Source organism: Conger conger, chromosome 6, assembly GCF_963514075.1.
Source record: "Conger conger chromosome 6, fConCon1.1, whole genome shotgun sequence".
In the NCBI taxonomy this organism is placed as follows: Eukaryota; Metazoa; Chordata; class Actinopteri; order Anguilliformes; family Congridae; genus Conger; species Conger conger.
The window spans coordinates 55,082,194-55,098,704 of NC_083765.1; the positions used below are offsets into that span (position 1 = coordinate 55,082,194).

Below are 16,511 nucleotides of genomic sequence, written 5' to 3' on the forward strand. Positions count from 1 at the left end.
TCTTTAAATGGGAAAGGAGTGCACACAGTCCCGCTTCTCCCTTAAAAAAATAAAAATCAAAAATCAAAAAACGAAAAAAATCCAAGCATTGTTTCAAGCCTTCTGGCTCACGCTCTGTGGTTTTCTCAGCCCGACCGCCTGCTGTGCAGAACTCCAATGCGAGTCAGCGCACACATATGTTCTGTCAAAACCAATTATAGACACGTCACATGAGGTCACGCGCAACAACTGCTGCCAAAGAGCTGGGGCTTGTTTTCAGCATGACAGCAAACTCAAAAGAATGCACAGGGGAAAACTGAAGAACTGAAGTCCCTCAGAGTTATGGGCAGCTCTAAGAGATAGACGGACTGCTTGCCACACCAGGTTAATTAAACTCAGTTCATCGGTTACAGGAACCGTTGGCATGTACAGTACATGACATTACATGTACAGTGTATGGTGGCAGCTGCTTCTCGATTCTCTCAGACAATACTTAGTTATGAAAAGAAACGTGCTCAACTCAATACATCAAATCTAACTGGGTGCTGGTCATAAAAAAGTATAAACAGTGAGTTAAAACGCCCTTCTTCATTGCACCGAATGTTACTTTTCCCACGGTAAAGAAGCATTCCTGCAAATATAAATATATCATTTTAAATTTTCATGGTAGTACAATCCTTTACCTCACTCAATTACTACTCAGACCGAGACATGAAATTTATGAGTACTTCCATTTCAGGCTGACATTACCCCATCACTGAGTTTCATCTAGCCCTCTTTTGCTGGAAGGTCTGTTTAGTCTAGATATCTCACTTGCTTTGGAAACAAACCTCAGGTATGCGTCTCCACTCGGACTGAAATAGACGTTTGCGCCAAAGATTCCTAAACTACCTTCGCGACTGGCTGGAAAATCCATTCACTGGAAAACACAGGGATGGCCTTCGACTGCGGCTAGATGAAGGCGGCAGTGGGCCTCGGGGGACTCACTCACCGGCTGGGTCGAACGGCAGGGCGTCCCCCAGGGACCCGTAGGCGCCCCCCTCGCTCTGGTCCCGGTTGGGCCAGGTGTTGTTCCGCGGGCCTTGGGGCTTGTGCCCCAGCATCTCGGACACCACGCTGTCCATGTAGGTGCTCACCAGGCCCAGGCTGTACAGGTCCGAGCTGAGGTTGGGGAGGCACGGCGTGCCCCACTGCCCGATCGGGGACAGCCCGGAGGGCGGAGGGGCCTGTGAGGGGGCGGAGGTCGCGGGCCACTTGGCCTGGGCCCGCTGTGGAGGATGCTGCTGGGATGGGAGCTGGGGAGAGGCGGGCTGCTGCTGCTGCTGCTGCTGCTGCTGCTGGCCAATTGGCTGCAGGAGATGCTGATAATACTGCAGTGCCTGCTGGGAAGGCTGTGGCGGTTTCTGAGCCGGGAGTTCCTGGTGCTGCAGTTGGTGCTGCAGTTGGTGGTGCTGTTGGTGCTGCTGCTGTTGGTGCTGCTGCTGTTGGTGCTGCTGCTGTTGGTGCTGCTGCTGTTGGTGCTGCTGTTGGTGCTGCTGTTGGTGCTGCTGTTGGTGCTGCTGGGACAGCACCTGCGGGGAAGGAGCGGGCAGTAAGCCATGGGACAGCGTCTGTGTCGTCGGCGGGGGTCCTGGTGGGGGTTTGAGCTCGGCCGCATTGGTTGACGCCACGGAGTTCCTCCTCTTGACCAGGGGAGAGGCCTGCTGGGACTTGCCCATGTTGAACCCCGAGAGGAAGTCGATGACGTCCTGCATCTCCTGGTCCGTGGGCAGGTTCATGGCCTTGAAGTCGGGCGGGTACCCGTTGGCCAGCATGGCAGCCGGACCCAGCCCAGGCTCAGGGGCGCGCGACAGGCTCGCACTGAGGAGGCTCTGCAGCCTACCGTCAGCCCCGCCCAGGACCTTGGCCTTGTCCTCGGGGCCACCGCCGCCAGGGAAGACGTTTCGGGACGGGGTGCTGGGGATGGAGTAGCTGCCGCTGCTGCCTCCGGTCGGGGAGGCCTTCTTGGTGAACTTGGAGGTGAGTTTGGAGATGGTCTTGGGCAGACCGCTGGAAGGCTTGAGTCCGTTCCCAGGCGGGAGCCCTGCCGGCACACCGTAGTCTGGGCTCTCCCGCTGCAGCTGTATCTGTATGGTGGGCAGGGCCTGGTCTCTGTGGGAGCAGGACACTGAGGTTAAATTGTATGACATTACATTACAGACATGTGGCAGACGCTATTGTCCAGTGCGATGTACAACAAAGCTATAACCATAATCAGGGACAAGTGTGCTGAAAGACCCTACAGAGAAGTATGATTTCATGTCCTAGGAATGTCTACAAAGATAAGAACTTGAGCCTTGTAGGTTAGATCACATTATCATTAGAAAGGTTGTCTCAAAGAGACCAACTCAAGCTTTTCCACTAAATATGTGGCCGACTTCTGTTAACCTTGGGAGGAATAGAGATCAATCAATTAGACCAGTGACTATCTCTATTCAACCAAGTAAGCCATTGAGCACACATTCTCTTTTGCCTTTCGGGACGGCACTTTCTGTGTACTTGCCTGAGGTCCTTCCACCTGTTGAGGTCGAAGACAGCAGTATAGAGAACGTCCACCAGGCCCAGCGTCTTCTCGGGGTCCAGACTACGCTGCAGCAGAGACATGGTGGCTGGGTCCTCCTTCAGACACCTGAAACACCCCCAAGCCCAAAACATCTCAGAGCACAGCACCCTAAAGCCCGGTTCAGCAGGTCCTCCCAACCGAAACAACTGGTTTCATTTCCCACACTGCACGGCAAACTCCCCTGAGGCACCGTAGACCAACAAGAATGCAAAGCAAGATTATGCAGCATGTACTGTGAATAAATGTACCACAAATATTACACACAGGAGCAGGCTTATAGGGTCAAATGGCAAAAGTGATGGATGAAAAATGAAAAGTTGACATTTTTACCATGTAGAGGGAACCTGAACCATGATTCTGGAGCCCTCCAAGGTGATGTGTGGTGCATAGGCTTCCTTGTTCTCAATTTGAGCAGTGTCGACAACCACCTGTCAATGCACACATACAAGCACACTCACTGCGACAGTCGCTCAGGGGGCTGTGTCAATATCACAGTCTGTGGAGCACATATTTGACACAAACATTTGACATTGTTACCATTCCTTTGGGGAAAAGATCAATGCTTGCTTTCTTCTCTACGGACAAACCACCAGTCAGGTATGTGACGAGACACAACTGTCATTCTTAGACTTCACAATGAACTAAACCAAGACACAGTATGGATGACTGAACAATGTGGCAACGGAAGTCCTTCTACAACATGGTTTTCTTAACGGTACACTGACGCAAACTACATCTAGAGCACTACAAGAGGGTTTAAAACTGCTGGGTATCAATAATTAATTCACAATAATTAAAGGCTACCGCCACAAAAATAGAAATATGTTCCCTCGTATAGATCAGAGGGGCTGTTAAAACCTGCGCCTGGCACTCGGCAGGCTTGCTGAAAGACTGGTCGACTTTTCCAGTGGAAACTGGCCTCGGGGGGATTGAGGGAAGGGGCTTCCTGCTTCCGCAGACGCTCCCCGTTATTCATACGGCAGGTGCTTCCTCTGTTGCCAGTCAGGGCCGTGTCCGTGCCCATTCCAGCTCACGTGTGAAACAAGGTCGCAGGCAGCCCGGGGAAAACAACAGCACAAGCCCCGCCCACACCAGCGCAGTTGTGCCCGGCTTTTATCCTGCGGTTACCGCTGCTTTTGATGGATACCGGGAACACCGTGTTCCCACCGCTGCCGTGACCTTCTGCCAAAATATGCGAGCGGTACACTCCGAACCCAGCAGAATGCTCAGCCTTTTCCAGAGCCAGTAAAACTCTACAGTGGGGGAAGAGTACTTGCAGGGCGCCGCCTGCCGCACTTTTAAGCCTGTGACGACACCTCTCGGGGACTGATCACCCCGGTCACCATTACCCCGACTGCGGTTACCCCGAGTGACGGCGCTGTGAACCTGAACGAGGACACAGCCGCCCGAGTGGCTCGCCCAGACAAGCTGGAGACGTACACTCGCAAACACACCCTTCCTTCCCGCTTTCCTTTGACCCCGTGGCTAAGAACAGCCCGCCTGCCGGACCAGCGATACCTCTGACATCAATCCTGCCCTTGACCCACTCCCCGCCGCATGACAGGCGCCAGAGCGAAGAAGGGTTGTGAAACCGACAGGGCCGTTTTGCCCCTGGGTTCAGCTCTGCTCTGGGTGCACGTTCATGTGTGTGTGCACGTGGGCTTGCATGCATGTACAGAGACACTTTAAAAGTTGTTGGGGCAGCAGTGTCTATATATACAGTGCCCTGCATAATGTTTGGGACAAAAACAGATACTATACTCCATTTATTTGAGATTTGTAATAAATAAAAGCATGTGGTTAAAGTGCACATTGTCAGATTTTAATAAATAAAATACACTTTTATACATTATGGTTTAACCATGTACAAATTACAGCAGTGTTTATACAATTTGTTAGTTTGTGTGTGTACGTGTTTGTGTATACATGTGTGTACGTGTGCTACTCACCAGACCTGCCTGTCCGAAAACCAACTGCACAGCAGTCTTGCAGGCCCCTCTCCAGCTGGAGGGGCAGACCTGGTTGAGGACCTCTATGACGGGGGAGTCGTCCCGGAGAGCCACGCCGTTCAGCCCTGTCCCCTCCTTAATCAGCTGCAGCATGGTGTGCTAGAGACAGGCCAAACACACATGGCACTGATCAGCCCAAAGGCAACACTGTGATTAATGCAAGCCATTCGGTTGTCTGGCTGCAGACAAACCACAACTATTCTTAGTCTTGTAAAAACACTCGACAGGGGAACGGTCTTCTCGTGTTTTGATGGAAAGTGTGCTGTTCAAAGTCGGCGTCAGTCTCGCCGTGATGTGCCTGTGGTCACGGGACAATGCGATGAGCAATAGTCCGAAAGTGCGCCAGCCGTACGAAAGGGAATGTCACTTGCAGGAAACGAAGCCGGTGACAACCGACAACAACTGGACCCGTGAAACACAAACCAGCTTCTCACAGAACCTCTACTGTGGTAGTTTCAAACTCGTCTGGAACCGTCTGGTTGCTTGGTTAATGATATTGAGGTGGGTCACATGAGACATTAGACAAACAATTTCATATGAATTCTGTACTTTCCAGTGACGCTCACACCAGTCAGATTAGCACCCTGGTCCCATTATGTGGGTCGCAGGCTCAATGTTTGGGAACAAACTCCAGCCCTACAGGACACCCCGTGGAGTTACTGATAAAGCTGAACATCATGCGTCATTTCCTTCTGGGTGGGTGTGGAGTAGGATGTTCTGGAAATTGAGGTCCCACACAATGGAAAAAGAGCTAGGGCAGTAAGCTGCCCTGTGTGAGCTGGACTTGAGGGGGGGGGCACGACGGTACCATTTTCAGTTTGAGGTTCTCGGTGGCGGATTCGTTGAAGGACACGCCCTTGAGGAAGCGGGAGCCGATGTGCAGCGGGATGGTGGGCAGCTCACACTGGATGGGCTGGGAGGGGGTCTGCATGCGCCCGGCCTGCTGGGCCTCCGCTTCGCTGCAGCAGCCCTGAGAGTGTCCCCACAAGAGTATTAACATAGGAACACACCCATACACACATACAGCAGCCCTGAGTGTCCCCACAAGAGTATTAACATAGGAACACACACATACACACATACAGCAGCCCTGAGAGTGTCCCCACAAGAGTATTAACATAGGAACACACCCATACACACATACAGCAGCCCTGAGAGTGTCCCCACAAGAGTATTAACACACGTACACACTAAAGCAGCCCTGAGAGTGTCCCCACAAGAGTATTAACACACATACACACTAAAGCAGCCCTGAGAGTGTCCCCACAAGAGTATTAACATACGAATGCACGCGCACGCACACACACACACACACACACACACACACACACACAGTAGCTCTGAGAGTGTGCATACAAGAGTAATAACACACACACACACACACACACACACACACACACACACACATTACAGCAGACCTGAGAGTGTCCCCACAAGAGTATTAACACATGAATACATACACACATAGACACACAGACACACTACAGTGGCCCTGAGAGTATACACACACTCACACATAGTTGAGCTCTCCTAGACTTGTTAAGGCTACTTAGCCAACATACCTGTAAAGCTGCTTCAGCAGATTTGGGATTGAGGTGGAAACCAGCCTTCAATGCATACTCGCTGTGACCCAGGCTCTCTAATGCTACTTTATAAGCCTGAAGAAAGGGAAAATATTATCACATAATTATCAGGTCAGAAAATGTGTCTTTAAGCTCTGATAAGTCCTAAATATTGCTAATTTGACAACATGCATGATGCAGACAACTGTACCTTGTTACAGACTTTATCCTGGACCACCCTCCCCCTCCCCCCCTAATTTTAAGTTTTAGCCATTCTGGAGTGAGGCTTATGAATCTCCCAGTTTTACAAGACCTTGCTTCAGACTCCTCAACGGGAGTTTCTTAGCCCCTCATTGTAGTTTGTAGTCTAATCTAGTTGCAGTTGCAATTTTATATTGTATTTATATTGTATTTGCGTTTGTATTTATCTTGGTACCGTAGTTAGTCATAATTCCTTACTGACTTGGCCAATGAGCCACGTGTACAGGAAATAAAGTTCATGGCCGTACAACCGTTTCCTTGTGAACTGTCGCTTATCCGACCTGCCCTGTAGTTTGTTCTAATGAACCTGATTTTTTTTTTTTGTACATCCCTTTGGATAAAAGTCTCAGCAAAATGTAATGTAATGGATTAGTGATTTGTTGGTATCGGTGGATGGATCTACCCATTTCAGGGTGGACCCTGCCTAGCCCCGCCGCTCTGCTCTGGGAGAGCACCCAGCTGGCCCACCTGTAAGGCGCTGTTGATCTTCACGTTGCGGTCCTTCAGCTGGTGCTCGGGGATGGCGGTGTTGTGGGAGCAGAAGAGCTGCTGGACCTCGATTCCTGCCAGGCCGCCGTCTCGCCCCCTCTCCCTCAGCCGCGACGTAGCCTGGAGCCCGTCACAGACATGGGTCAGAGATACCTCATCCCCAATAGCTCCTGACCAGCTGGTTGGTACCTTTTATGGCAGTTTATCGCCGGTTGCGTGTGTGCGTGTGCGTGTGCGTGTGTGCATGTATGTGTGTGTATATGATTAATTGTAAAGTGTTTTAGATAGAAGCGCTATATGAACGCAGTCCATTTACTATTTACCAGAGCCCGCTCACACATACAGAACAGAGACGTATAGCCCACGCACTCATCTCTCCTAAACACAGGCCACAAACAGACATTGCATGCGAACATCTCATTCAGGCACCTCTACCCAAACCAGTTCTCTAGACCTCCGAGCACACGGCAGTGAAAGTGATCTCATCTTTAAAGCACTTCACCTTTGTGGAAACAGCCCAGTCTGGTGTACCGCACAAACTACAAACTGATGTGCATGTTGTGAACAGGGTGAGAGGGGCATTCCTGTATGTTAAGAGCCCGGAGAAGGGGGATTACCTGTGGCCTCGTCTGTACAGGAAGGCAAAATACCACAGAGACCGTTACCTCCCTGCAGCTATGCTTCTCCTCCACTCCCTAAACTATCTGAAAACTAGATTCTATGCTAGCTGAAGGACTGGCTCAAATGAGCATGGCTGACAATGGAAGAATAACCGCCATCCCCCCCCCCCCCCCCCCACTTCACCCCCTGAAGCTATTGCAACACAAAACCGATACCCCTTCAGCTTGGGGGATGGGGAAACCCTGAATGTTTTCAAAAAGAAAGTGTAGAAGATTCTGAATTCTTGACATCCAAATGGTGTTATAGTAGTAACAATACTGCAGAAGTTAGTAAACACAAAGAAGTCAAAAGGGCCACAGTAACGAACATTACAACTGCAGGATATTGGAATAGAAAAGGGCAATACAGCTATACGAGACTGACAACCGTGTGCCTTTAGAAGAACTAACTCTCATCAGTCTATTATGTAGCTATATTGGGCTTTAACACAGCAAACATATACAGCAGTTGTAATGTCAGTTACCATGGAATTGCCCAACAGTTTGGCCATGTACCTCAGCAGCCCCCTTCCAGGACCGGGTGGCCTCCTCCAGCTCGCTGAGTGGCCCAGAGGTCTGGGGCCGAGTGTTGGCGCGTCGCTCCTGGGCCTGGGCGAGGGCCTCAGCCAGGCAGGACTGTGCCACGGGCTGCACCTTCTGCAGGGCCTGGGACAGGAACTGGAAATGGACCTGCATCACCGTCAGGAAACAGCGACCCAGCACCTGCAAGACACGCACCGCATCGCAAATTTAAATACAGACACTGCTGTTCGGGAAACGCTCGACAGGAAACAGAAGTGGACTTCCACTGCTGATTCCAGACTAACAGCAGGTTGGAAAGTAGCACTCTTTAGGAAGCACTAAATATAACTATATTCCACCACTGCAAAACTGCAGTGAAGTAGATATAGAGATAGGACAGCTAATAAGGTATAATTTGCATAACAATAAACTGAATGAGGTCAAACTGTGGCAAATTCAGCTCAGTTAGTTTCAAGCCTGTGAAATAGCGAACAGCCAAAACTTCAGTAATGTCCAACAGTGGTGCCACAGCTAAAAGGTTAGCCAGAGCAGGGTTCCACAGTGTCCCCATTCTACGAGCTCCTGAAAATTGATGTGGGCCAACTGGAAAAAAAATTTATGAGCAGATCTACTAACTGGGACGCATTATACACAAAAAATAAAACCCTGTCACAAGGCTAGCAGAGTGAGTGAATGCAATTCCTCAGAACGCCCAGCGGCTAGAAGGAATCCCTTTGAAAAGGATCCATGGCTCTGCCTCTCAGTGCCCCCACCCTATCACCACAGCACAGTTCAGACACCTCCAGCCCCGAGACGCTCCTTTCATGACCAGACACGCCGTCACAGCCCAGACCCTGCATAATCGAGCCTCATTTCACACACGGGGGTAAGGATGCCCAATTCTGTGGGGACGAGGGGGGCGAGAACTCCACAACAACACTACACATCTTGCAAGGATTTAAACGTCTGGATGTGCATTCAGTATTGTGGCAATCGGACAAAATGGTTTTTAAGACGCGCAATATAAAGACTTAAGCCCAGCAATTTGCATTAGAAGATATGAACAAAGGAACCAGTGAGTGGTTGATTATGGAAACTGAATGCAGTTCATGCCAAACAAAGCATTAAGCAAATTAGCTGCCTACTTATCCTAAACGGTTGTGAAATATTCCGAGCTCACAGAACACTGAGGGAGCTTTTAATTCCTCAGCTGCTTATTAGTATGAAAACACTGCGTGCACTTTCTCCACCTGATGATGTAATACTTTAACCAACAGCCTGTGCCGTTTTCCCACCAAGAAACACGCCGCAGTGCAGCAGAACCAGGGAACGTTTGCGCAACACTTCCGAAATCCGGCCGACATTTCCACCCCATTGTGCGGCCAGGCCCAATGTCTCACATTTACCCCCCGGCTGGTGACAGCGGAAGTCACGGCTCCCAAGGATGTTACCTTCATATCCATACAAGTACATAACCTTCCCTCTGGACTGCTGGCAGAATGCCAGACTGAATGCAAAGGAACAAACCCTACGCACGATATAAACGGCAACTAAAAAATGTTGGCCGACCGCCCCCCTCCCCCTCCTCTCGCTAATAAAGTCTGCCGAGTTTACAGACGGCTCCGATATGGACTATCACCATCGGCACGGGGGAAGCAAACAAGGCTTTTCTTTTAGATTTACGAACTGCCAAGGTTTATATAGTTCACAAAACCAAGCAATCGGACACCGGGGCAGCGACAACGACGGCTGCCTTTGCTTTTTCATGTGCGTGCTGAAAATATTTTTAGGCCGAGCCGTTAAGATAGAAAGATGGTGCCAAGAGCAACATGCCCCGATCGGAACACACAAGACAGCGGGGCGGATGTTCTTCGTCATTCTCCTCACTTCCAACTGTTATTTGCACACTGACGTTGCCCGAAGCTGTTAGGGGGGCAATTCTTGAGACGCAGGACAGCTTTGAGTCACAAAAGGTCACGCTATGATTTTGAAACTGGAATAACAAGCAGACTAACTAAAGAGAATTAAGAACATCATGGTATTGTTCTATGACCATTAGTAGCCTTTCTTTGGCTCATTTATATTAAAAAATGGCAATTACCGTGATGGGACTTTTGAACTTTTGAGCTCAACTGTGACTCATCCGTGATGCACTGACTAGAACAAATCAGTGCTGTGAAATGGAGAGTACTGTATTGATTGGTTCATACAGGGCAGTGTAGACCATGTGTGGTGACTCCACTGAGTATGTTGTTCATGAAGCCGTGCTGTAAATAATGTGAACACAGTCATACTGAAATCACTTCCCTGGGAGGTACAAGCCTCAGTGAATGAGCAGTACCTTTATCGGAGTGGCTATACCACAGCATAACAGCATAGATCAGCGGAGGCATGTTTTAAAGGTCACTCTTTTAAAAAAAGCAAGGGTTGTTTGTCTATTTTCCTCCAGTGGAAATAGGTCAAGACACACAGAAGGAATTGTCGGCCAAAAAAAAAAAAAAAAAAAAAAAAAACATTACTAGAAGGGTACAGTCCATTCAAACGTGAACAATTAGGCCTACTTCTGTCAATAAAAATAGGAATATTCTTAAATAAAACGTTACTAACATTCCATTTATGGTCTATGATAAGTCTCCACACCAACAGCACTGATATACACAGTACTGTACAAAAGTCTAGGCACATGTGAAAAATAAAGAAAATAATGAAATACGTTTTTTACCCATCAAAATATTTACAACAAATATTTACTATAAAGAACAGTAAACAATTTCAATATTTGTTGTGACCACCCTTCACCTTTAAAACTGCATACATTCTCTTAGGTAAACTGTCCTGCAGTTTTATGAGAAAATTGGCTGGTAGGCTGTTCCAAGCATATTGGAGAACTTGTCACAGTTCTGCAGACTTTGGCTGTCTCACTTACTTCTGGCTCTCCAGTTAATCCTAGACAGCCTTGATCAAGTTTTTAATCTGAACCCGAATGATAACGTTACTGTTGTCGGAGCTGTGAGAATTCATTTTCTGCCAGCAAGATGATCATCGGCCAATTAATTTTTTTTAAGTTGATCAAGGATGTAAGCAGTAATAGATTAAACCTTGTTCTATAAAGTGGAATAGTCCACAGCGGATATACTGGCAATATACTCAATATACATTTTAGATTATAGGAGTGTATCACTCATGTAAAGACGTATGAAGTTAGGACAGTTGGGAGTTTTGTATAAACAAAACCCACTGAGTGCCAAAGCTAAATCATTCTAGAAAAGTTGATGAAGGATTGCAACTTCAAAATATCTAAGGCAGAGGGCCAGGTGAAATTTCTTACATTGGTTTCCAGGCAGGTCTAAATGTGCAAAACACAAATTGAATATTCCATGGATAATGCTAATGTTACTAGTAACGTGTTCACCTTTACACAATGAAAAAGTGCTCTCAGATGACTCATTTACAAATAAAATAAAATGTTTACTTTTGGAGATATGACCCCCCCCAAAATTGGTCTCTGGTGAAAAAATAGATTTTTATGGCCAAATATCTCCAAAATGAAAGTAGTTTTCAGAGGCGAGATATGAATTCCACACACAAAATTATCCCTACATACAAATTTACAAAAATCTATGGCTTTTCTTTACGAAGATATTGACCTATAAAAGTCACAATTCGTGCCGTGTTGCATTTCAAATTTTCACACCTGGCAAACTTGAAATGGCTCTACTGGGGAAATTAAATTAAGAAAGACGTTTTCAGGAACTTTATATCTCATTGTCTACCAACACACAGAAAAAGAGAAATCCAAGAGGTGCTGAGGTTCAGCCTCCTGTAGTTGGCATGGAATGGCCCATATATTTTACATGTTCCTGATAACCAGGAATGCCTTTACTAAAAATGTCACGAATGCCAATTGTGCTTTTAAAACATTGACTGGAAAAATTTTTTTGCCATCACCATAAGGAGCAACAATGACTTGAGATTAAATCAAAAGGAGTATTGTCACATTGTACAAGAGCAGGGATGTTTTCCAAGTTTTCTGCTGCTTTAAAAACACTGGCACATTTGGCAGCTTCTGCCATTACAGCCCCTCGGTTCTCCAGGGCCGGCCTGTATTCATCCCTTTAGTTGCGCTTGCGAGCTCAGTTGACGGCCCGCTAATAACCCGCAACATTTTCCAGCATATTTGGCAGTCAACACACTTCGAGCAGGCAGCTAGCCCCTGGCTCGGATTTAAAAAAAAAACAACCAAAAAAAACACAGGTTTTGTTTTCTGTCCTGGCTGGAATTTCTGATTTCTTGGTGAAAAGGGACGAGGAGAAGGAGAGAAAGGCCCGGCTCGGCATTCCAACATTCCCAAAACTACAGAGCTTTTCCTGTAACCGTCTAAATATATCTGATCTAAATACGCCGAAATACATTCCAGCTCACGCCGCTAAAGTCACCTCTTTTGCACTTAGTCGCGAACGCTTCTCTGAATAACTCCCATTGTGACTCGCCGGTGAAATGTCAAGCCTCCACTCGGTCAGCTCCTTATTCTGCAGACGCTACGCGTGGTGATCCGGGCGGAATAGGGCAGCAAAAATAAGTGGGTGCCGTCATGCAGTCTGAACTCCTGAAAAATGCTATTTTTTTTCCAGAGCGGCGCAGTGCGTGTATTTGGTTGTGTACAGTATGTCCGGGACCACAAAGGGAGCTGGCTGAAGAATCACAGAGCCGAAGCATTTCCTGCTCAGGCTGTGTCGACCTTCACAGTGGCATTCCTTCATAAATATATGCAGTTGTTAGAGGTCTTGCACATTCCTAACATTAGCCTGCACTGCGGGAGGGGGCGGGGGGGGGGAGGGGGAGGAATGACTTAAGAAAGCTGGCCAGCCTCAAGGTCTGGGCTCAGAGCAGAGACAGCCGCAGTGAGACGGGGCTGGAGCAGAGCTGGGCTATGAGCGAAAACAACTGCTTTCTCCATCATCGGGGAGAGAACACATTCTTCCACGGAATTCCTGAAGAATCTGGCAGCCATAGCACTGACTTTCCTATACGTGACTGTACGACCAGGGTTGTGGTAAGAACACATAAGGCTGCAAACTCCCTCGTTTTTTTTTCCAAAACATCCACCGCAGATGGCTGCGGGCTCTCAAACATACTTTTAAGCTGAACTCCTGCCGAGAAAGACCGTTTCCTCCAGATGTCGGTAAACAAAACAAAAAAAAGCCTCTTTTCTCTGCAACAATTTATGAAAAAAAATAAAAATAAAAATAAAACTTTAAAATGAAGAAGAAAAAAAAAAAAAAAGCTCAGTTTCTTAGCAGCGAGTCGACTTCATAGACACATTAAATAATGTGGTTGACACAAACTTTAAGCAATGTTGACCATGGAGCTTCATGTGAGTTTGGGTTTATATAATTCTATAAGGCACACACATTTGGAGTAAACTAGAAAAAGACAACAGGATGTGAGGTTTGACACTGAGCCATTAGAAACTGTCAAAATGGACAATGCAGGAGGGTGCAGAGGGACGCGTTTCTTGGCATTGGCTTATTTCAGCATAAATATCTACCGCCCTCATCAAACACCACATCATCAGTGCTTCCCATGTCTCTGACATCTCAGCACCAGCATAACATTGAACTCATCCGTCCCACTGGGGGAGAGAAAAACATTAAAGACACCACATACATACATGCATACACAGAGGGACTGAAGAAACCGTGTTCTCACTTTATAAGAATTCCAAACATGATTCCAATAACCGGTGGGCTCTTGGAAGCATACGGTGAAATTTCACTTGTGTTTATATTGGGCCTCTCCCAACCTCTTCCCATCAGCAAGCAATTATTTTACCAGTGCTTCCTGCTCTTTACCGTTCTGTACACTGGCCCAAGGGGTAACCAAAGCAATGCTGTCAACCAGTGATGAACACAGAACAAGGAACAAACCGTAACAGTGAGTTACTGACTTTAAACAAAGCTTCAAGAGGGGGGAAAAAGAACATCTCAGGGAATGTAAAAGCGGAAGGCTCTCCCCTACCTCCACGTCCTGCAGGCTGAAGTCGTTCTGGTCTTTGAAGTTGGCGGCCCCGGCGCTCAGCTCCATCAGCATCTTGGCGATCTCGGGCTTGATGGCGGCCGTCAGCCGGCCGGCCGCCTCCATGACGTGTTCCTGCACGTCCTTCAGTTGCATAGCCGCTTTGGAGAACTGCGAGTTCCTGAACACGCTGCTGAAGAGGTCGGTGAGATAGGCGCTGGCCCTGCAGAACATGTTGAGCGTGTCCAGGTACTTGGAGATGCCCTGCTGGATGTCAGCGACGGCGGTGGTGGCGGCTCCTGGAGGCGCCAGGTGGCCGCAGCTCCCCGCCGACCCGCCGCCGGTTGCCATGGACGCGGGGGCGGAGCAGGAGGAGCCCAGGGGGGCGCTGAGGGTCCGGCCCAGCTCAGGCAGCTGGTACTGCTGGTGCTGCTGCACTTTCTGTTTGGACCCGCCAAGCAAAAAGCGCCGCTTGTAGTCCATTTTGCTTTCCTGCGCGCTGCAACAATACATAGGTGACGAAGTGCCCCTCGGAAACGCTGGTCGCGGGCTTGCCCTCTCGCTCCGCCGATCTCTCGGGTCTCGCGAAGACGGTCCCACCTCCGGATGCAGGACTTGTTAGAGTCGGGTGATGAGGCAGCGTAACGGCACCGTCTGCCTAGGCAGCATCTCCTGAGGCTTCACAGCGGCGGAGGGAGAAGAAGACTGGCGTTTTTTTGCGGACTGGCTGCAACTTTTCCCCCTTGGAGGGAGCCCTGCTGCAGGTCTAATCCCACAGCCGGGGAGGAAGGAACATGGAGGCTAAAGGTTCAAGTCTTAGTCTTATTTCTTAAGCTTAAAGAGAGCCGGTGGCGGTTGGCCAACGGTTGCAGAATTCAGAGGACAACCTTCCAGTGTTTCCTCAGACTGGCTCTCAATCCGACATTTAACTTCAATCCAGAAACAGTGCAGAAGTCTTCAAATGGAAGCAGGAAAGCTCCTTCTGTTCACATACATACAGACCTCTTCATAAAAAAATACAAAATCTTCTAAAATATGTCTGCAAATACCCGGGAACACTGGAACACCGGTCAACAGCAAGAGGAGGAAATGTAAAAAACTAAACAAAAACTATGAGATTCCAGTGCCCTGATGTTTCCTCCGTTAGAGAAGGCTTGCATGAAGCTTCGCTGGTTTCAGCTGAGAGGTAAAGACAGATCCTGCCTGGCGATGATCTGTTCCATGTAGCACAGGGGGAGAGGAGGGGGGGCGGGATGGGGTTAGAGGGGTAGGAGGGGTGGGGGGGAGGGGGTGTACTATTGGTAGCACGTCCAGGCCTTGTGTGGAGTGTGCGATGGCCGACTATTAAAAACCCGGAGGGGGGGGGGGATGGGGGCAGGGGTGGGCTGACTTTGTTTTTGCAGCCGTTCTCCTCCTTTCCGTCTGCTGGCTGAGGTAGTTATTACGGTCGCTACGGAAACAAGTGCCGCTTCCAGATTGAGCTTCTCCACGATTGTGGTCTGAAGCAACAAAGCACGAGTGGATGTATAAGGCCTCTAGGTCATTTCCTAAAAAGAGATACAGGAGGAAGGGGGGGGGGAGAGAGAGAGAGAAAGAAAAGACACATTACAACAGCGTGGGAGCAAGGATGGGCTTTGTTTGTTTTGATCTGCAAACACATCCATCCGGTCCCTGAGCAAGCCTAAGCTGTGACCCGACTCATTACGACATGAGACAGCTTTCCCACAAAGGGTACCCAACACACCAATCCCCACTTCAGATAGGAAACACGTAGCAATACATTACTAAAAACTACAACAAAACGTCTCGCTATGTTATTAAAAATATATTTACCCTGTACAGAAATGTACTTCACTGTGCACTGCAGGGAATGGGCAGTGTGAAAGAAATGTGTGCTCGGTAACTTGTTCCGTCTTGCCTGAAGAGGCCATTTTAAACACACAGTGAATTATATTTCCTTCCGTACAATTTTATAATACATAATAAACCAAACCCGGTATCACTGACCAGTGAAAACAAACACAAAAACCTACAAAAGAAACTTATGTTAATGTCAGCATTTTTTCTTTGAAGGTTTGTGGTGAAATCAATTAAAATCAAGCCACCTTGGTAGACATTTACCCAGCCCATAACTGACCATACATAATTAAACATAGTTAAGTAATGTGCTAAACTGAACACATTGCTGCCCATGTTACTTCCACTAAAAAGGAACATACTGTGATACACAGAGCATCTTCAGCTCAAAATGGCACTAATAAAATTGCAAGTGTCTCATTGTTGAACAACAGTGCTGTTCTGTCAGAACAGAGTGAGTGCTGTGGATGTCACAATATGGCCATTCAATGCTAAGCACTATAGGCCAATAGGCAAACTGTTGTGATTCCACCGTCACTAGTCTTATGTCATTATG

The 16,511-nt window shown here is 48.1% G+C and overlaps 1 protein-coding gene across 4 annotated transcripts in view; it reads right to left on the reverse strand.

Moving 5' to 3' along the window:
• LOC133130983 (granule associated Rac and RHOG effector protein 1-like) overlaps positions 1-16,511 on the reverse strand; it is a 31,298-nt gene that overhangs the window by 4,673 nt on the left and 10,114 nt on the right. For all 4 annotated transcript variants that reach the window (XM_061246012.1, XM_061246013.1, XM_061246010.1 and 1 more), the window contains exons 2-10: positions 14,102-15,645; positions 8,078-8,284; positions 6,882-7,022; positions 6,153-6,248; positions 5,399-5,560; positions 4,531-4,689; positions 2,912-3,009; positions 2,522-2,647; positions 971-2,130 (exon numbers count right to left, since the gene is read on the reverse strand). In XM_061246012.1, the coding sequence (XP_061101996.1) occupies positions 971-2,130; positions 2,522-2,647; positions 2,912-3,009; positions 4,531-4,689; positions 5,399-5,560; positions 6,153-6,248; positions 6,882-7,022; positions 8,078-8,284; positions 14,102-14,611 (2,659 nt within the window). In that variant the 5' untranslated portion in view covers positions 14,612-15,645. The remainder of the gene's footprint in view (positions 1-970; positions 2,131-2,521; positions 2,648-2,911; positions 3,010-4,530; positions 4,690-5,398; positions 5,561-6,152; positions 6,249-6,881; positions 7,023-8,077; positions 8,285-14,101; positions 15,646-16,511) is intronic.